General features: G+C 43.4%; 1 protein-coding gene across 1 annotated transcript; it reads right to left on the bottom strand.

Annotated features, from left to right (window-relative positions):
* Positions 1 to 9,198: 9,198 nt before the first annotated feature.
* LOC108446787 lies at positions 9,199 to 21,480 on the bottom strand. The gene is made up of 8 exons (XM_017734404.1): positions 21,445 to 21,480; positions 19,077 to 19,180; positions 13,986 to 14,133; positions 13,411 to 13,504; positions 12,291 to 12,409; positions 11,592 to 11,734; positions 10,782 to 10,979; positions 9,199 to 9,385 (listed from the first exon to the last, which is right to left on the bottom strand). Exons 1-8 carry the CDS (start codon positions 21,478 to 21,480, stop codon positions 9,274 to 9,276), a joined length of 954 nt encoding a protein of 317 aa, XP_017589893.1. The 3' UTR covers positions 9,199 to 9,273.
* Between the last annotated feature and the right edge of the window lie 252 nt (positions 21,481 to 21,732).

Raw genomic sequence — 21,732 nt, forward strand, 5'->3', positions numbered from 1 at the left:
GTGCTGGACATTATTCCATCTGGGAAAAGTGCTGGCTAAATACCTGTTGCATAAAGCCCCCTTCTGTTTGCGACCTGGTACCTGAGCAAAGCAGAGTCTGGCACTCCTGGGACATTACAGCTGCTCCCAATGCCAGCCCTGCACTCACCCCAGGCATTTCCAGCACAGCCCTTAGGCCAGAGGGGACATGCAAACAGATCCTTGGTGTAACAGGCACTGATCCGCAAACACTGGTGACATCCAGCAGTTTCTGGGGAAACCTGGGCACCTTTGGGGTGCAGCATCTCCTCTTCCCTGGGCGAGGCCGGTCCAGGTGGCCTCCAGAAGGTTCCATTCCAACCTGAACTGTCCCAGGAAGTGATGTCCATCCTTTCTGTCCATAGGTCAGCACTGAATTACCCCAACCTGAGCACCACAATAAATGCCAGCAACAAGATCCACCTGGGAGAGGAGCTCAGCCCCAGCTGCCTTTGGCAGCAAGAGGTGATGCCTGATTACAGGACAGGCAGCACCTGGGGCCTCTCGGTAACAGCCCCCCCAAACCAGGGAGTGAAAATATTGATAGGGCTTCATCTGAAGGTGAAATTAAAGGTGGAAAATGTGAATTTCATAATTCTTAGGAAGAAATGGTTAGACAGTGCTCAGCAGAAACAGCCTGTGAGAGACACGTGGGGTGCTCTTGATGCCATGAAGATTTTTTGCCTTTTCTTTTGTACCCTTGTTATAACTTTTTTGCAACTTCTGTATTCTTAGTGCTTTTTGCCTGCATTCTTGGACTTGTTTGTTCAACTGGGAGACTCAACATTTCAGAAGCTTCGTAGCCAGGGATCAGTGTGCCCCAGAGCCCAAGGTCCTCTCCAGAACACATTCTGTAAACCAAGATAGAACCATCCAGGGGAAGGTTCCTTGGGGAGGGGGCCTCACTCGAGCCTCTCATTGGGGAATTTTTGATAGATCTGCTAATTAGTGACACCTATAATGTTACACCAGATCTTCTGGGGTGTGCATTGCTGTGTGCATTTCGGTGCATTCCACCTGGACGTGTGCACCTAAAGATCCTTAAAATAAATACCAAAGTAAAATCCCTTTTTCCCTTCTAACCGTGTCTGACTCTTGATTTTAAGACCAGGAAGAGGCATCATTCTGAGTGTACCCAGCCCCACAGAGGGTTTTGGGAGCTGAATCTCTCTCCTCAGAAACAGCACACTGTAACTCTAAAAGAGATCTTTAACATCAACATCTAGGCAATTCTAAGGGGCTCCATAATAAGGGGATGTTACCCTTTTAGAAATCCTATGAAATGGAATTCTTTGAGGCCTGCAGGAAGCGCTGGAGAATAATTTGCACAACCCAAAAAATTAGCACAAAGAGGAAAAAAGGCACTTTAAAGCCAAGACCTAGTGCCAGCTCCCTCAGGTGGGCTCTTTCAGGCATGCTGGGTACAACTTTCAGCAAAAACTCAACAACCAAGAGACCCAGAATGGCTTAAGGAAGAAAGAGTGGCAAATTGCAGCTGGTTATTATTGTCAAAAAGTTCAGTGTTTTTCTGTGAAATCTGTGTTTCTTTTGGCTGTGGTTCATTCCACTGAATAAAACCCGTTTTTTCTCTAAGTCATTTGAACTTTTGGCAGCTGCACTTCAGTTCATTGGCCAGGGTTTTGTGGCTGCTCTGCTCTCCCCAGTTCTCATTGTTGGATAGTTCATGTCATATTATCTCACCCGAGACAAAATGAATGGCTGTGACAGTTCCCAGTGCTCAGACAGACATCTATCAAATAGATAAGCCCCTAATTCTGTGAGTATCTTCTCTCCCAGTCAATGGGTTTTGTTCTAACAGGATTATACAGCAAAATGAAGGAAAGGAGACTCCAGGAAGCAGCTAAAATTAGTACTGAGGGAGTTGCAAAGCCCCGTGGTTCAGAGTGAGCCTTGTCCCAGCCGGTGACAGCAGCCTTGCCCTTCACCTCTAGGAAAGGACAAGTGCTGAGGATATCTGGGAAGTGATTCCTCCTGTCTGGAATTGCACCTTGGCTCTCCTGCAAGCAGCACAGAGGCCATGCAGCCCCACTGAAATTAAAGGACTCCAAGTAAATGAGGACAACAATTTGTTTTAAAGAAAGAGATGAATTACAACTTAATTAAAACAACATAAGGAGGCTGGAGGAGGAATTCAGATGAGTCCTAAGGGAGCTCCACAGGCCTTGCAGAAAGAAGCCATTCGGACACCATACATCAAGAGCACAGGAATTCCATTAGTTATTCCTGGGAGGCACGACTCTCCTCAGGTACAGGCTTCACAAAGACACCTTCTCCCCACAGCACACAGAATTCACTCACTCCACAGTCAGTTTGTATTAGAAACAAAAAGGGATGGAGATTGGATGGGAACTCAGCAGAAACAGCTCCTGGGAGATTTCAAGTGGCAGCAGACAGAACAAGATGTGCCACTTACACAAAGGCACCCCTGACCCCCAGCCCAGCACCAGGGGGAAAACCCAGCACAGTGTCCATGCTGGAAGCAGACAGAGCTCCTGGAAAAGTGGATAAAAGCAAGGAGAGTGTGAACCTTCAGCAGTATAGAGAGTCTTTAAAGAACTTGGTAGCAGCTGCTTTTCAACGGCAAAGTCACATTCAGTAATTAATAACCTGAAGATTACAGCCTACAAAAAGTGAGTAATGATCTGCTTACCTTGTTCTGCATCTCTCCTACGAGGAAAGGCTGAGAGAATTGTGTTTGTGCAGGCTGGAAAAGAAAAGGCTTTGGGGTGACCTAACTGGGGCCTTCCAGTACCCGAAGGGAGCTGCAAGGAAGATGGAGAGGGACTTTGGGCAAAGCCCTGGGGTGACAGGACAAGGAGGGCTGGATTCCAACTAAAAGAGAGCAGGTTTGGGTTAGGTGTTAGGAGGAAGTGAAGGTGGTGAGGCTGCCAGAGAAGTTGTGGACTCCCCATCCCTGAAAATGTTCCAGGCCAGGTTGGATGCAGTGAGCTGGGACAGTGGAAGGTGTCCCTGCCCATGGCTGTGGGGTGGAACTGGATGAGCTTTAAGGTCTGTCCCAACCCAGGCCATTCTATGATTCCATGATTCCCTGTCCCCAGATAGTGCTGTGCAGGACTTTGCAGAGCCACACAATTGTGCTGGAACCTGGACAAACCTGGATACGTTTCTTCAGGCAAACTGCTCCCTCCAGGCCCTGCCCGAGCTCATGAGCGCTGCATCCAGCACCAAAACTGCTTCAGACATCCAGGCATGGCACTGAATCGGAATGTGAAGATCCAGAACTTACAGGCAGATTTAGGGCAGGTTTAATTATGGCTTCTTCAGTAACTGTCAGACATCTGTGATGTAAATAAACCTAGCTAGAATAAATGGGATTATATCTGCAGGGAATGTAATCCTGGATTTATTCTGGCACGTTCAAGCTGACAAGTATTAGGCACCAAATATAATAATTAGGCACTGTGATACTGTGAGGATTTTGGTTCAGGGTGCTTGAGTGTGACACTGTCACAGTAAAAGCTTGGGACATTTTAGTCTCATCTTTGTGGTATGGGACATGACAAGCACTTTGAGCACTCCCCTCTGTAGAATTAACATTATATTCCCTCTTCTCCTCAGGCATTCATCTACCCTTTGGAGCTTCAGCTCTGATTCTATTGTTGTATTTGCTGCAATGCTTAAAGGAAGATAATAAAATAAAACAAAATAGCAGAGGAGAGCAAACTGCAGATACTTTGAGTGGGAGCCAGTGGTAAAACGTTGAATTGAGTGTACCAGAAATGCAGCAGGGTTGAGCAACCTGTTCTTTGTCTTTTAGATTCCAAATGTCCTCCAGGCTGAACACATTGCTGTAGAATGTGCCCTGCTTTAGGCATCTGTCCTCACACAGAATTCTGCTTTTGAAAGATAATCAGGGATAGCTTGGACAGACAGGATGACGTTTGACTGATTTGTTTAATCCCACAGAACTTCCTGCTCCACCAGCAATTTCCTTTTGTCTACACAACACCAGACATCCCAAACGCTGTGGTGGCCCTGGAGGTGGCACTGGAAGGAGCAGGGCAGGACCAGGGAATGGACAAGGAGAGAACAGCTCGGTCTGGAGGCAATGATGGACTTGCAGCACCCAGAGACAGCCTGGGATGGAGTTTGAGGCTCTTGGGAAGCATCAGCCCAGCGTGGGGAAGGGCTCTGCAGCCACAGGAGGGTGACGGAGCTGACACAGGAAAAGCAGTGAGACAAAAGCTGGGAGAGCACAGCTCAAAGGTGTGTGATGCTGAGAAAAGGTGAGACCCAAGAACTGACTGAGGAAGGGCTGGGAGCCCTGAGAACAGATCCAGACACCTGTTTGAGTTTCCCTGAGCTCAGAAAAAATGGAAAGTTGTACGTTTTATACAGAAAATTAAAAGTGCATCACAGAAACTCTGACTTCATTGTCCACACCTTTTAATAGGAGCATCCTTAAACTGGTTCAGTGCTTGGGGTGTAAAGAGTGATTATAGCAATCTACTAGAGAAAAAACAGACTTTGTGTAGAGTAGGAATGGGAAATATGTTATCACATAAGAAAAATAAAATAATCAGTCTGAAAAAGAACCAGAAAAAACTCACCCCAAACCTGGCTAGGATTTCAGTCCCCAAGGCTGACTGGACCATTTCCTGTAGCTTGACTAATCATGAACCTTCTGGTCATTCCCAATTTATTACTGTCCAAGCTCCTCTCAACCCTGTTTAGGTTAGTACATTTATTTTTAAGGCTGTTTTTATCCAAAGCATTTGTTGTTGATGGCCTTATTTCCTTACCTTCAGGGCTTTCAATTGCATAATATAGTGTGTACCTGGTAATTCCAAAACAAATCTGCCTGGAATGATAGATTACAAATGGAAAATGAGTGATCTGGGATATCCTAATAGCTTATTTCCACCATGTTTCCTGCCATGTTCCCCTGCACGTCCCATACATGCATCCAAATAGATCAAAATGTCAGTCAGCATTTTCAATAAGTTAATTTTTCCTTTTGGTGTTGATAGCAAGGAAATACTCAAAAATGCTGAAAATGCTTTATTGAACAGCAAAAATTAAGTGGTGATGATTGCAAGCTGCCTTACACAGACCAGGAGGTATTTGGTTTTAAACAGCCAGGAAGGAAATGGTAAAAAAAAATTAATATAGTCTGATATATTCAGACTGTAGGTTCTCTGGGGAAAGGGGAGAGAGTTTTGCTTCTCCAAGGTTAACAGCCCCTCGCAGTGCCCTTTTTGGTGACCTGATCCCTGGTTTGTGAGTGCTTTCCCTCCCTCCATCCCTGCAGCAGAATGAAGATGTGCTCCTGGCGGCTGTGCTGGTGAGCCCAGCATGGGCAGGAATTGGGTCCTCACTTGTGTGGGGTCAGGGAAAAAGCCAACACCAAATCACCACAGTCCTGGCATTGCCAACACTCAGCTGCCGTGGACAGGAGCCAGGGCAGGCAAAGGAAAGGAGGAATGCCCTTCCTGGCCATGGGAATGTGCCAGGCGGCCCCTGGAGGGACAGCGGGGCTGTGGCTGCCAGGGCACGGCCACGGGGCAGCTCCCGCCAGGACTGACCACACCCACGGCACATTCCAAAGGGTGTGCCAGGCAAATTTCTAATGGATACAACAACTGGAGAGCTGACAAGGACCTCGAGAAGTCCCTTGTGATGTCCTTAAAACCACTCAGTGCTCCAGCACTGCCAGGCTGAACTCAAGGGATTCACTGGCAAGTTGTTTAGTCCATATCAGTGTGGAAATTTGGGGGTGAATATTTGCATGAACACTTTTGATGATGAATTACAGGCTGAGCTGATCAGCTCTGCTTTGCCTCTGGTGCACTCTCCCAGGCTCTGAAGCCCAGTGGAAGGCACTAAAAGAAGACACTTCTGCAAGGGAATGCCCTGCTTCCCTCTTCACTGTACTCACATCCACTCGGGGCTGCAGTGAACAGTCCCAGGGAAGGATATTGGCCCAAAGGCTTTATTTCCTGAATGATTTAAAGACTTTGGATCAGTAGGAACACAGGGTGTTTGTCCTTCATGTTCTACAAGTTGAGGTGTATATGAGCAGATGATCTTTGAAATGCTCATCAGTTCCTGATGGTTTCTTCTCTGGTACAACTTTGCTTCCATGACCCATGAACTGTAATAATTACAGAGCTTTTAAACCCTGCTCTGGAATTCCTGGGATCATAATAAATGATTTAATGAAAAATCTTGTTTTCTTTCTGTTCATTTAATTAATCTGGGTTTTGATTTGATATGGCTCAAATTTTTCTATTCAAACTTTTCTACTCTGTATTGAGAGATTTAGACATAATGAGAAGTGAAGGGGCAGCTAAATGAGACAGTGTTGGGCTCATGAAATGTCAGGTTCAAAGGAATCTTTGTAAGTAATTGGAAATTGATTTCATGGCACTTTGGTACCAAGCTCACCGGTGGCAGCTGTTATTTCAGAATGGATGGAAGAAATTCTTCCCTGGGAGGGTGGGGAGGCCCTGGCACAGGGTTCCCAGAGAAGCTGTGGCTGCCCCTGGATCCCTGGCAGTGCCCAAGGCCAGGCTGGATGGAGCTTGGAGTAACCCATGGCAGGAGGCTGAATAAGATGGGCTTTTCTGTCCCTTCCAACCCAAACCATTCTGTGGTTCTGTGATTTCCTTTAGACCTCTTTTCAGCAAAATCACTCAAACATCACCAGTACATTCTTGCTTCTGGATGCACTTTAAATAAAATCATCAAGGCTCCCCTGTATTACCTCATATTTCCCTGGGATCCCAGAGCCAGAGCATTAAAATAATGAAATGAAAAATTATGAGAGCAGAACCGACTTCCTGTTGGGAAAGAATAAATCAGCATCTGTGCCTTTCTGTCGTGACTGAGCCAGCACTGAGGTCTAAACAGCAGAGCCCCTGGGCCTGTTCCCAGGAGAGACTCGAGCAGCTCCTAATTGCACGTGCAAGAAGTGGGTGGTAACTTTACCAGGAGCTGGTACCTGGAACATCTGCCCAGGGGACTGGAGCAATTTCCCATCTCAGCCTCACTTTCTGATGCTGAATTCTGGGAAGAGAGCCTAGTCCTCGAGTGCTTTGTGTAGTGATCTGAGCACTGCTGATTTGAACGCTCCTTAGGGTCTGGTACTTTGGGAAAAGCCTGTTTCCCTTTCCCATTTCCAGTCACGCAGCCCCACAGCAGTGTCCAGTTGCTCTCTGCTCTTGGGCTTGGCCAGGTAAGGGTCAGTAAGGTGGTCAGTGAGGGTAAGGTGGTCAGTAAGGTGTACACTAAGGTGGTCAGTGAGGGTAAGGTGGTCAGTAAGGTGTACACTAAGGTGGTCAGTGAGGGTAGGGTGGTCAGTAAGGTGTACACAAGGTGGTCAGTGAGGGTAAGGTGGTCAGTGAGGTGTACACTAAGGTGGTCAGTGAGGGTAGGCTGGTCAGTGAGGGTGGTCCTTCAGGCTCTGTTTCCCCTCTGCTCTAGCTCCCTGCCTTATTTCCAAGAACACGGTGTTTGCTCACACACATCCTCAGCTGAGAGGAATGTATTTAATGCTTTGTGTTTACCCCTCCATCCCCAGACACAACAATGGTTTTTGATAATGATTACTGTGTTAAACTATCTCCAGATTAATTTCTAGGCCTGAAATAGGCCACTAGCCTCACTCCATGGAAAGCTTTCATGTTTTCTGTTCTTATCCCCTCCACAGCAAAGATTCCTGTTCTCTGGACCAGTTTGTCACATATAGCACATGATGTTCTGTCTCCCTGTTTCAGAGCCCTGGTTGCCTTGTTGTTTCTGTGTAAACTACATCATGTCTCTCTGAACCTGTACAAGCTCGTTGCTGTGTGTTGTTGAATTTCCCTCCTGATTCTGGGGTGTGTTTATGAAGGGGTTTGGCACAGTGTGCTCTGTTCCCAGTGCTGGGGTGGATTCCACTGGCCAGGTCTGCTTATCAAGCCCTGTGAGCATGTAAATACTGCTCTGCTTCTCTGAATTTCAAGAATATTTCCTGAGAGTGACCATCAAGCTGACATCTCTTTGCAGTGCTCCATTGCCTTTTCCTGTCACAGCTGCAGAAAATCCTCTGAGCTAGACCCTGCAATACCTTCAGAATCTTATGATTTAGTTCATGCAATATTTTGATCACCAGTTTTGACTGCTAAGCTGTGGGAGAGGTAAGGAGAGCCCTAAGGGAGAGCCTGGAAACTTTCCAAGCTGGTGATTTCTCTTGCCTGGATGCAGTACAGATGTTAGAGCTGCTGTGTGACCTTTCTGCTGCTAAGTCATGGCACTGCAGAGCCCTGCAGGGCTGAGCTCTCATTCCTCCTCCCTGCAACTGAACCAACCTGCCCCTGCAGCCAACACACAGCAGAGAATTTATTGATGTCTCTGGAATCAGGCAATTCTCTTAATTGTCTTCGTTCCCAGGACTCTGTCATTCTTCCCCTGCACCATTGGTGGCACAGCTATTTGTGTGCTGGTTGGGAAAAAAACCCCTAAAATTGAACAGCAAATCAGTCAAAGCCAAGGACAGATACCTCTCAAAGATAATTGCATCCAGATCTCCTGGGAGCCCTTACAAATCCCTTTTCGGCTTCCACAGGTCTTTCCCTCCTGTGGCTTTGCTTTGAGGATCCTCTATTAAGCAACAGGACATCCCTAAACAATGTCAGCAGTGAGTCAAAAGACTCCTTTCCTTTTCACAGTGCTCTCTGGCCACACCAAACTCCACAGCAAGACCTTCTTTAATTATTATTTTTTTGTTTCTAAGGGTCAGAATGATTGGGGTGGCTCAGATTTTCCCACGTACAAAGTTCATTAAAGAGCACTTGGACCTGGGTGGGTTCTTTTATTCAGTTGTGGGATTTGTTTTCCTTTTCTTTGGGTGTTCATCCCTGTATCATTTCCCACAGTGAACTTGGGGTCTGAACTTGGATGTGTTTTACTTAAATGCAGTAGGAGTCAGTAATTGTGAGGTGTTGTCTACACTGAGTTCCTAGTTGAGAAAATCACACAATATTTTTAATACAACAAACCCATGATATTCAGCATACCATTGTGTCTTATTTCCATATCCATATCCATACTTACTTGAAGTCTGTGCTATCACAAATGCACTCCAAAATGTTATATTTCTGTTTCAATATCTCTTTGGCCAGAAAAATTAAAAAAAAAAAAAAAAAAAAAAAGGACTTCCATAAGCAGGATTTATTATGTCTTTTAAGCAAGGTGGTTGTAGCACAGTTGTGATCCTACACAAATACAGTGCTAGAGTATAGTACACGTCCTGTAAAAAAACCTGACATCAGGGGGGGAACAGTCCTCTGGCAGTTTTGGGATACCATCCAGTATTTTCAGGTTTGGCAAATTGGAGAATACACTTAAAGAGAGACAAAAGAAAAAATAGAAATTGAGATTAAATAATCTTGGGAAATGTTGAGAAAATAGACGCTGATAAAAAAGAAACAGTAGATTCAAACATATCTAAAATACATTTGGGTTGTTGGAAATCTTGATTTGTCATTTGTTGCAGAATTTATCTGATAAAGAGCTAATTAAAACTCTCAGATTCACTCTGTTGCACCACTTTTATATTCTCAGACTCAATAAAGCACTTAAAGAATCTGTCTTCCAACCCTGAGAATGAACATAATACCAGAATAATACCAAATAATACCAATATTTAATTGCCCTAAGAACTGGCAGATTGAGAGCAGAAGCACAATTAGGAATTGTTAAAAGGTGTTTTTCTGCTTTTGTTCTCCTGGACCCTTTGATATGCACATAAAATGTGAAATCCATCCTTTAAAATGTACTTCACTTCCATGCTGATATTTGCCTCCAGGCCTTTGGAAAGCACCAGCACCACCACACTGCTAAGGGGATGCCCACTAGACTAAAGGGAAAACATACTGGAAACTCAGAAAGTTGCATTAAACACTTTTTTTAAACTTCTCCTTTCTTTTTTCCCCCCTCCCTGGAAGCGATGGGAAGAGATGTATCCCGTCTCAGACACACGCTGCAAGGTTCATCTTGAAAATATCAACACTGGGCTGTGTTTGTAGGGGGGAAAACCATGCAACCATGCAGATTTTCTAAGAGTGAGACTTAGAATGGATTATATTCTCCTGCATTTGCTAGGATTGTAATGCCTTGGATTTGAATTTCCATTTCCAGTGTCTAAGGCTGCTCTGTTAAGTCTCCACCACACCCCAAAGCCTGCAACACAATCTTCACTGAGGGGCTGTTCGAGGCAGAGCAGCTTCCACAGCCCTGCCACAGGGACAGGAGGGAATCCAGAAAAATCAAACGAAGGGAACCTAATTTTCTCCTACTTTTGCTCCCATCTTTCAAGACATCCTCCTGATTCTGCCTCTGACATGTAATGCAATTTAGGCTCCTTGCAGAATCCACCAGGGATACAATGAGACTGAAGAGAGTTTGAGTAATAGGTAGTTTCTATTAATAAAAGGGAATCTAATTTATCTGCCCTGCTCACTGTCTCTAAACTTGATCCATGGACTTAGTTCAGTTCCAGGACTGCCAGTCATGCCATTAAAAAGCATCATAGGCACTTTCTGAATATTTTGGGACTTTTATCACATAATGGCTCACTAACCCATGTTCCTGAAGCATTTCAGGTAGTTGAAACCATGGGTAAACGAAAAGCTTCTTTAGAAAGCTGGTTGGATTTGAGATCTTATTCCTTTTAAACTCTCTGACAGACACATTTTTGTGTTCATCACTTTTGTTAGCCCTGAGAAGGTCAGACTTACAGTTGTCTGTATCTTTCTTGGAACTCACAGGGATTCCTCTTGAGTACGAGGGATTCGAGTGGAGTGGATCTGAAGTCTGATATCCCACTTAGGGTCGCGATGTTATTTTCAGCGAGAGATAAGTGCTGAATCTGAGGGATCTTTGGCAGCTGTTTGAAGGATGTAAAGTGGTTTTTATTTACATTTAGCTCCCTGCATCTGTAAAGTACAAAGTGTATGGCATCACTATCACATCTGGGACAGAATCCCAACAACAGGGGTGGGTTTTATACGCTAGTTTTACATTTGTGCTGGTTTTGCCTAATCATGGACTGCCAGATCAGATCCCTGCACTTCATATTCCCAACTTCATGGTGTACAATAGATGCATCATTATTCCTGTCCTCGGTATAACAACTCTCCATACACCTAAACACACAACAGCAGAGTAGCAACAGATGGATTATAAAATGTATTTATAGTTGTCATGGTCATGCTTGGCCTCTCTGCTTGGGTCATGTTCCACCATTTCTTCACAGAATTTCCTTCTGTGCTCAACAGCTTCCCCTTTTGGCACAGATCTCCCTGAACTTGACAAGACTCATTAATTATCCCCCAGGAATAAGGGCACATCATCTGATCTCCTCACTGGATATTTGCAGCCCAGGGATGACATGAACTCAGAATAGCAATAAACTGATGGATTCCCAATCCAATCCCCCCCAAAAGAGCAGATTTGGCAGTTCTCAAGAGCCTGCTCCAGCTGTCACTTAAGTCAAATTTTGATTTCTATCATATTAGATAAAAATAGAAACAGGACAATTTGTCTACCTTGGCAACCTTATGGCACTTAGGTCTGTCAAAGAATTGTCCACCAACCAAAGCTTTTCCACCCGAATTAATCTTCTGAGGATTCTTTTGAAGTTTTCCACCTGGTAAAGATCACCCAGGTCCTGGAATGAAAGGTTCAACTCCTGGAAAGGAAAAAATAAAAGAAAGCACTTTTTTTCCCCCTTTGCTTTGTAATAACTATATAATTAAATATAGAATTAGTCAGAGGTAGTTAAAATGAGAATATATTATTTTATGCTGCTGCTCTTGTAACGGTGGTACCAAGTGCCAAATTCATTTCAGAATGATGGACTCCATAATTCTTTGAAAGTAAAGAAGAAAGAAACCATCTCTCAAGCATGAATTTTAGTGTCCAGCCCCTCCTTCCTCTGTGAGAGGGGTTACCAGTGTGTGTGGGGAGAGGGAGCAGGACCAAGTGATCGTGGTTTATGGGTTTGGCTTCTAAACTCATCTGGCACCAAAGTGCTGTGCAGCAGCCAGATATAAATATTCATAGAGTCCTCACAGAATGGTCTGAGTTGGCAGGGAATTTAAAATTCATCCAGTTCCACCCCCTGCCTTAGCCAGGGACACCTTCCTTAGACCAGGTTTAAACCTATTAAATGCAGTGAGCAGCCAGCACATCATTATTTGGCTTCTTTACAACTCCAGTACAAAATGTTAATGAGAAAGTTTTACAGCACAGTTTTCCCAGTTCTCTTGCAGTCTCTTTTCCCATTTCTCTGTGTCAGTTACTTGTTTTCTTTTTTTCAAAGTATGTTCTTCTTTTCTGAAAAACAGCTCTTCTTCTGAGGGCCCTGGTCAGAGAGAAAGAGTTACAGTTAAGGATGTGATACAGAACTGGCACTTAGTCACTTGCTGGGAGAATATATATATATATATTGCGGGGAAGATTCTGTAATTAAGAAATAGATATAATATTATAGGTGTGTAAGTTTCCAGGCTTCTGAGATATAAATTACTGTGAAGATTTTTCTACCATTTCCAGGCCTGTAATTCAGCCAGCAATCTACAGTCGTGACGATTTTGTGCATGGCTGGTAAATGACAGATCTGCTACAGCTCAGAATGAAAACTATTTCTGAAGGGTTGTCCATAAGGATCTGGGTTCTAAAATCCTTCTTATTCCTTCCCATGCTGTGAGTTAGCCTTTGATTGGCCTGAGAAAGGAAGATGTTTGCAACTTCCAGAGCAGCGACAACAACTGCAGCTGGGACCAACAGCCCCACTCAAACCTCATTTGTAGAAAGACAGACACACACTGGAGACTTAATGAAATGTTCAGAGCTATGGACATCTTCAAATTCCTAATTAAAGCAAGGGCAAGCTGGAAATTTTCCACTGTTTACTCCCAAACATGCAAATACTGGATTTTAAAACCCATCTTTCATACTCTATTCTTGAGTGTGTCAATAGATAGAAATTGAGACAATTGTCTTAAAACACACTGTTTGCAGGACAGAGTTTCCCTCTTGCTTTCTTGTTTGGCTCTTTGGCATATGGCTACTGCATCCTGAACATTCAAATGTTAATGAACTTTTGAGAGAAGTAATCAGCACCACATTAATACTAAAATTCTTCAATTTGCAGTTCTGGCAGTTGTTTCTCATTTTTGAAATTACAAAGGATCATTTCATAATGATGAAATAAAAAAGCAAGCATGGACACTGTGGGATGAAATCCTGCCCTTTTTCAAATGAATGGCAAACTCCATGATTTAAGCTCCTAACTTTTAAGGATGCACTGTTTGACTAAATAGAGTTAGGGCTGAAATGTCAAAGTGTCTTTTTGGTCTTTACCTTCCCTCACTCGGGGACAGTGGAGCTGATTTCCCTGAACACTGTGTTCTTCTATGTCACACCAGCCAAGATACTTGAAGGAGTCAGAAGGAAGCTTAAAAAAAAAAAAGAAGCAAAATAAAGATATAAAAGAATCAGTAAAAGTTCCTGAGGTTTTTGACATTGTATTTTCTCTTACTTTCTGGCCTTATTACAGCAGAAATCCCTCCAGTCAGAGCCATATCCAGGAGCTGGTAAATGCTGTGGGAATTCACAGTTAAGCGGAGTTTGCCACAGCTCATCCTGGTTTATTCCAATAAATTGGCTCAAATATTGGAGAGAGCCTTTTCAGGGCTCATTACCCACCTGCCCATGGCATCAGTTTGGTGCACAGAGCTCAAAGGCTGAGGCAAACCCCCTGCCACAGCTGACCCCATAGAATAGAATCTTGTTTATATTCTGTTGCAGTTTTGGAAGATAAAAGGAGGTGGACAAAAACCACTTCAAAGCTGAGGAAGAGGTTTCTGCCTTAGCTCCTCTTTGTCAATGTCTCTTTTCTACAAACCTGCAATCAGACTGGAAAATCCAGCACTTACTGGGGAAGGTAGCCTGGAATCCCAGTTCTGCCCAAGGATTCCTCTGTTTTGGGATAAACCCGACGGAATATTGCGTGCATCACTAAGGATGGAGCAGCAGGTGGGATAGGACTTGAACTTTTGATTGCTTGTAGTCAGACCTGAGGAACTAGAGAGGAGATGTTAAGCCAGTGTAGATTCTGTCCAGAGAAATGCAAATTTTATTGGTTTTGTTTAATAATTACAGAAAATAATTGCAGAAAGTACAGAACAGGTCAGGCAGGGTAGGACTTGCCAGCAGGCAACAGCCACATCCTGAGGCCAAATCATGGGCAATCCCCTCACCTCTCACCTGAGCAGCATTTCTTTGCACACAGGAGGCTTTCACAGATATGTCCAAACATCAGAAAGAGGAATTTACTGGCAGTTTGTTAGGAAAAACTGAGTCTTGGAGAAAACTGAGAGCTGAACTTGTTCAGCAGCCTGATGTGTTCCCTTCTACCCAGGAGAGCCCTGCTTTTAGGGATCCAGGTTGGGTGAAAAGATACCTCAGTCACTTATTTTATTTCATTGTACATGAGTTTTAATTAATTATTTTACTAATATTAGTATATTTATTTTAATCTCTTGAATAGGTTCCAGGGGAATCTCAGGTATTTGCCAAAGAAAAGCTGAACTTTGTTTAATAGAGTGCTCAAATCATAGAATCATTAGTGCTGGAAAAGACCTCCAAGGTTATCAAGTCCAACCTTCAGCTTGAAGTTGTGTGTTTGTGTGCTTTGCTTGCCTAGGAACACTTCCAAAAGCACATTTTCTATACCCCAAATGGTGCAATTGCTCTAATTGTGCTTCAGAGGGACTCAAGAACTTGCAGACTGGCAGCTGCAATTTAGGAATTTACCACGGAATACTTGAAAACAATGATTTAATTTAGTCAGGGTGTGCACCCAGCACTGTAATTTGCTGTTTGCTGTACAGGCTCAGGGAGCTCTTGCCAGGGAGTCTCAGCTGTCAGTCAGCATCATAAAACAACTGGAGTCAGGAGCAGAAATACAGAATAAAAATGCAGCTTTAAAATGGTTTGGAGAGGAAGGCAAAGAAGCTCTCATAGTGAGAGTAGCAGACAGGCTAAATAGAGCATTGGTTAAAACGTACAATTAGAGATTATTGGCAAACCCTCCTGAGGAGAGGTGTCCTGCTGACCTCACTGCAACTGTGCAAGAACAGCTCTGAGGAACAGCTCTCCTCCCTTCGTGCCTCATGGCAGGGTTTTAATGGGACCAAACCAGCCCCCATGAACTGCAGGTGACTTCGAGGAAGCTGTGTGAGCTCAGCATTTTGGAAAACAACAGCTATTTACTGAGACACTTTTGAGGTCACCCCAAGGCAAACAAACCCTTGTGGGGTGTGTGTGTTACAGAGCAGCAGGAGTTCACACACAGCAACCCCGTGAAAAGAGAATTTACATTGGGTCAATGGTAAAAAAAGGCCAGAAAAATAAAAGAGTGCTGGGAATTCTTGTTTAGTCCTATCTTGGATATGAAATATGTAGAAATTCTTTTGTGTTTAAGAAAAGGTCTGTTATTCTTCTCAGTTTGGAAGTGATCTTTTAAGATGTATTCAAATGACTATTTATAACTGCAAGACTTTTCAAAACCTACCTTCCTCTCAGCTAGATACTACCTCCTCTGCTGAGACAGGAATATACACTCCCAGTCCCTGGAAATGTGGGATAAAACATTTTAGCTGAACCATTTAACATGATATCTATCCTGATCTCCCAGCAGAAAACCCACTCACAGAATTCTGTATTGCTGATGGCAAATAAAACACAGAGTTCCAGAAAAAAAAGTGAGATGGATACGACTTCCCCAGTCAGGTGGGTAGTGAGATTTCCATGGGAAAGAGAGACAGAAAGAAACATCTTTCACCTCAAAACTGCCTGAGTTTAATAAGCACCAGCTGGATCCCCACATTATGTCACAGAAGGATTTTTTTGGGGGGGGCAAGTGCCACACAGCTTTTCTCTCCCTTGCTTTGTTTGCCTTCCTACTTTGCTGCAAAATTGATGCAAAAGGACTGGCAATGAACAAGGCAGGATGCAATTCCAAGCAATTACAGATCGCACAATACATGAAAGGAACAAAATTTCCTGCCTTGATTGTGAGGCCCTTCGGCTGGATATGAATCTCCAATGACACCTCTGGGAGCAGCACACTAGATTATGTCAAGCATTAAGGGGAAAAAAATTAGATTCATGATGTCTGTCCAGGCTGAGTCATTTCCTCTCACTTTGCCTGCAGTGAGAAATTGGTGGTTATCATAAATCATAGACCTAAATTCTTAGGAGAGAAGAATTAATTTCACTAATGGAAACCCTCTGTGGAAATTGCATTCTTCCATTCCCCCTCTTTTTGGGGGGTGTGGGGGAGTATTTATGATGTCTTTTAAGCAGAGGTACCTGACTGTATTTTAAGAATTCTATTATGGAGTTTGGAAAGGAAACTTCAAAAGGTAATGGGGGGAAAAAACCTGGTGTGACCAGCTTCTAACTGCTGAGGCTGGCCCTCAGTCCAGTTCCTGTCATGGCTACAGCTTTGCCACTGACACCAAATCCAGGTACAACATTTTTTTAATCTCAATAATTAAAGAAAACCCCACAAAATTGTACCAAACAATTCTTTGCAGGCACCTTGAAGTCTGGAGTGCTCCATGTGAACTGACAAGAGGGAGCACAGGCTGTGGGGTGACTGGAAGCACTCATAGCTAACCCTTTGTATTTTATGTATTCTCCTCAGTGGAAGTCCCAGTGAGGAATTCAGTGTCTGAAATGTTTTGCAAACTGTCAGGAATGAGAACAGAACAGCTCCTGCATTTTTCAGAACATGACTGAGGAGATATCAGGCCATACCTTGGAAAATCGTGCACTACTGAGCTCCCTGATCAAAGTCCCACCTTACCAAGATGTCAGTATCAGCTGTGTGGCTGTGAAATGCTTCTCCTCTCCTTGACACCTTGGCCACATTTCCATGGAGCCCAGAATGCTCCAAGTTTCCTGACTGCAGTGCAAGTACATTTGAGTCCAGCTGCCTTTAAGTGCAGGATACATTAAAAGCCCACAAAAGACTTTGAAGAGCTAAAGCTGAGCTACTTTTGAAATGACACCAGTGAAAGACACTGAGTGAAAAACTGAGTGAAAAATCCCTCCTGGGTACATTTTAGATATTTGGCTGTTAAAAAAGGATTGTCAGCCAAAGGACTCCTTTCTCCTGATAAAACAGCAGCCTCGACAAACAAACATCTGAGACTCTCCAGCACAGGTTCAGCTCTGCTGCACAGAAAATGGGAAGCTCAGTTAAAGAGGAGCAAAGATAAAGGAGGTTTTAAGCAAACTCTTGCATTTGGGATTTGAAAGGCTTTTTGTCCCAGCCTTTCAAGCAGTTTTGGGGTTTGGTCTAGCTTCCCACAGCCTTATCCCTGGCTGCTCTTCAGGAATCAGCATCCTCGAGCAGGCTTAGCTTTCTCTGCTTTTCCTGTAGATCTGAAATGCCCTGGATAAAAGGTTTGGGAACAAGTAGTAGGGATATTTATACTAACTCTTCACATATCCAGAGTCAGAATTCCTGTGGTGCTTGCTACATCCCACCAAATCACAGCCCATATCTGATGGGAAGGCCCCTGCTCCCAGGTGGTTGATCTCAGTGGTCAGGTTCTGATTTAGCAGCAAAGTTTGTTCAGTCCTGCTACTATGGAATTGAAAACTTGGACCATTCTAAAGGAACCAAACCAAGTGTGTGTTAAGATCATCTTTAAGAAATAGAAAAAAAAGTCCAAATTAAAGAAACTAAGAAAAGAGCAATAAATCCTCCCAAAGCAAAGATTTGTTATCACTAGGTCAGAGCTGCTGATTTTGCATAGGCTCTGAGAGAGCTGGTTCTGGATCTGCCCAAACCACTTGCACAAATAAATATTTGCTCCCAGGTTCCAAACACCCAGTTATTTCCATTGTCCCAGTCAATGGCAAATGCCAAAATCATCCACATAAATGAACTGCAGGGTTAACTTCCTGACACAATTTGTGGAAGTATTTAAAGGATGGCAAACTCAGAACTCAGGCTGTGCTTCATTTCAAAAGCACACAATTTACTGCTCCAGAGCAGCTTTGCTTGTATGCAAACATTTATTATGAGAACTCTCTGAACTTAGGATAGTAGAAGATATGGACATAGTGTTTGCATGCTCTATTACCTTTCAATTATTTTTATAGGAGTTTTATGAGACATTATGCAACATTTTGAAGCGGTTCTTTTGAGCATAATTTAGTGACAAACACACCTGTAAGTTACAGCTACAAAGCATCCTTGCTGATAGCTGTAGCATCAATTATCTTGCTTTATGCTTCATAAAATTGCCCCCCCAAAGACATAATTAACTTAATTAGGTCCTATCACCATAATGATACATTCCTAGCATATTAACTAACATTTTCCTCATGGATCCAACTTGCAACGATACAAAGCCCACATCTCACTCCATGTGCCTTTCACATCTTTTCATAACAAACTCAACATTTTTGTTGGGACAGCTTTTTTCTTTCAGCGATCAGGCAATGAGACCAAGAAAAACAACCCCGTTTGAATTCCTGTTTTCTCTGCACAACAATCTCCATTAGCAATACAGGCTGGTACATTTTAAGAAGACACTCAATCCTGTAACTCTATCTTCGTTGTCAAAGCATGTCAAGCCAGCTGTGCAATGACTACAGGTTCATGTCTCCTTGCACCCTCCTACCTTTCAGACATGTCTCGCTGCTGCATAAAATCCTCACATCTTGCACAAGGCTATTTGTCTACAGGCAGAGCTTATCTTCCCATCTCTGCCCCGGCACAGGGAGGGAGTTCTCCGGCCTCTGGAGAGGGGGGAACCTGCCGGGATCCTGGCGGGGCTGGATGGATTCACTGTCTCCAAGGAAACACTGTCACCTCGCAACGCAGTCACGTTAGGAGCTATTGTTACCAATCTCTTAAGCACATCAAACAAATTCCTGGGCTGATCGAGCTGGTATCAGTGAACTGTTTTTCCAGAAGGTGCCTAAAGATAGGTTGGTGATACCTGTAGCAAGATATGTGATCATCCAGCTGAATCTCTGGTCTGCTCGCTCCAGCGACTTCACTTTCACCAATTGCTTTCACAGTTTTGTCCACTTGAAGTTCATACTTTCATTGCCTAAAAGATCTCCTGCTTCATTAATGGCTTGTTAAATGCCTTATTAATTTATCCAAGAACTGTGGATGAAAAGAAAATACTTAAAGAGGCTCATACTTTATGTAATGTTCAGGAAAGTTCTTTACGAGCACCTCTTCACTCTGTTGGGTGTGCTTGCCTCATTTGAACGTGCTCAGCCATTTTAGGAAAACCTTCCAGGCTTCCCTCTTCAAGTTTGCAGCTGAAAATGCAAAGAGGAGATCCTTCTCTTGGTGGGAACCAACAGGTCAGGTTTGTGTCTGTTTTTATATTATATTTTTCTTAAAACATTAAAGCTGCAGGTTCTGAGAATCAGCCCAGTGAATTATTCTCTTCGAAACGAGTTTGAGTGATTTTTGTTTGGTTCACCCAGACAAAGTGCAGATGCTGGCAGGGTTCCAGGATGGAATTGCAGCAGCCCAGTATGGTTATGGGCCCTGGTTAGTCCCTGCTGAAGTTCACAGATGGCTTTTAAACTCCACCAGTAGCGACGGGACCCAGGTTTTAGTGGAAAGTTATAATGGAGCTGTAAATCGTGCCCTATTGATCTGCAACTCCCACACCACAGACACAGCTCCTTCCTCACTTGAGCTCCTGGGCTCTGTACTGAAAAAAGAGGGGATAAATAGATTAAAAGCAATGTGGAAAAAGTACACAGTCCCCTCTGCCTGGGGATATTCAATTGGAAATGTCCTATAGTCAAAACCTCTGTGGTTTAGAATTCTACCTTTCAGCTTATCCTCCTTTTCCTTCACATTTTTCTTTTCTCTTCTTTTTGGTCATTACAAAGGCTGATCATTATAAGATCTTTCTCTACAGAAAGGTCTGTGCTTCCCCAATGGTGGCTGAAAGCTCCAAAACCTTCTCTTAGAAATTCTGCTGGCAAATTTCCCTGTGCCAGTAAAGTCGAGGGGAATAATGGTAATTAGAGAATTTCAGCTCTATGCAAAGGCATTTTGTGGTTCCAAATGTTGAATTGACAGATCGTTATGTGAAATTTAACAAAGTAGACATTCCACACAGGTTTCATTAAAACTTTATGTGCTAAAACTGAGTTTATTACGGGGTGGGCGAGGACGGGGTATTAAGAGATTCATCAGGTCACTTGAGCGTATCATTTCTCTGTCTGCTAAGAATAAAGAAATTAATATCTAAATCAAACAAGATTATAATTTGGGGCCTTTCTACTTACCATTTTTCCTCTGTCTATAAAATGAAAGGTATTGGTCTCCATCACAGCCTAATGGGCTTCAGATCTTTTATGGCAAATGCATTCCTCATAAAGCCCATGAAAAATTATCTCTGTGCTATTTCAGAGGAACGATGTATTTTACATGGTGTCAGCCTTTCCATTATAAACACTATTTTTCAGATCTTTACAACCTGCCCATAAAAATGTGCTTCTGACAAGAAACTCAGCAGCTTGTCCCAGCTCTCCAAGAAAGAAATTGTTTTTCCCACTTTATCCAGTTTTGACCAGTAATTTTTTCTTTGAATTGGGTAAATACAGGGTGGGCATCAGTCTCAGCCATGGGTCTCTCACATCTACATTTGACCCACTGGACACTTCCCTGCATGTCCACGAAATTTGTAGGAACTGGGCAGAATCTGGCTCATCCTGAGGTCTGATTAATGACAGAAATAATCTCAATTATTCTCACTGCTGTAGGCCACAGAGGCCCTGTTGTTCTGGGCACCAGAGAAAGGCAGGAAAACAAAGTTTGCTCCAGAGAGTTTGTGCTTTAATTGAACAGAGCAGACAGACAAAGACCAGGAAGAGAGGAAATAATATTATCCCTCCTCCTTTTATACAGCAATAACTGAGATGCTCAGACCATGAAATGCTGGCACTGTGGTAGCAGAAATTCTGTTCCTGTGCCCGGGGTCAGCATTCACACAGGATTCCCAGCCACTGACTTCGTTAAGACCAGACTGGATGAGCAGTGTGGCTTTAAAGTCTGCATTTACTGCCGGAGTTTCTGAGCTGACATTTTGTTAATCATTGTTAAAGAATACTTAAAAGACATTACTCTATTATAACATTTTTCTGATTCAGGGATAAATCAGTTTGTTGATGTAATTTTATGTTCTTTATGTAAAATCCTTTTTTTTTGGTGTTAACTCGATACATACTGGTGATGTCAAACCATTAGGTTGATGTCACCAGTAAAATCAGACCTAAAAATGTGACAACACTTCAGCACCAGCAAAAAGTTAACTTCTACATTGATCTTACCTGGTTTGAACATATCCAGGGATTCAGGGCATTCATGTTGGATGAGTCAGTTAGAAAGAGAGAATTTCTTGGGACATTTCAGTGGTCTGATGTGCATGGCCCTAGAAAAGGAACACACTTTTAATGCACAAATGCTCAGCTGAGCCCCAGCAGATAAGCAGGCACACTCACTCAGACTAACTGGTTATTTTGCTGAGTTACCCAGGCAACACATTTCTTTTTGTCCTGCCCATTCAGGATTGCAGGAGAGTATTTGACTCCCACTGGTAGGACTTGGAGAGCATTCCC

The sequence above is a fragment of the Corvus brachyrhynchos genome, unplaced genomic scaffold, assembly GCF_000691975.1.
Source record: "Corvus brachyrhynchos isolate BGI_N302 unplaced genomic scaffold, ASM69197v1 scaffold544, whole genome shotgun sequence".
Classification (NCBI taxonomy): Eukaryota; Metazoa; Chordata; class Aves; order Passeriformes; family Corvidae; genus Corvus; species Corvus brachyrhynchos.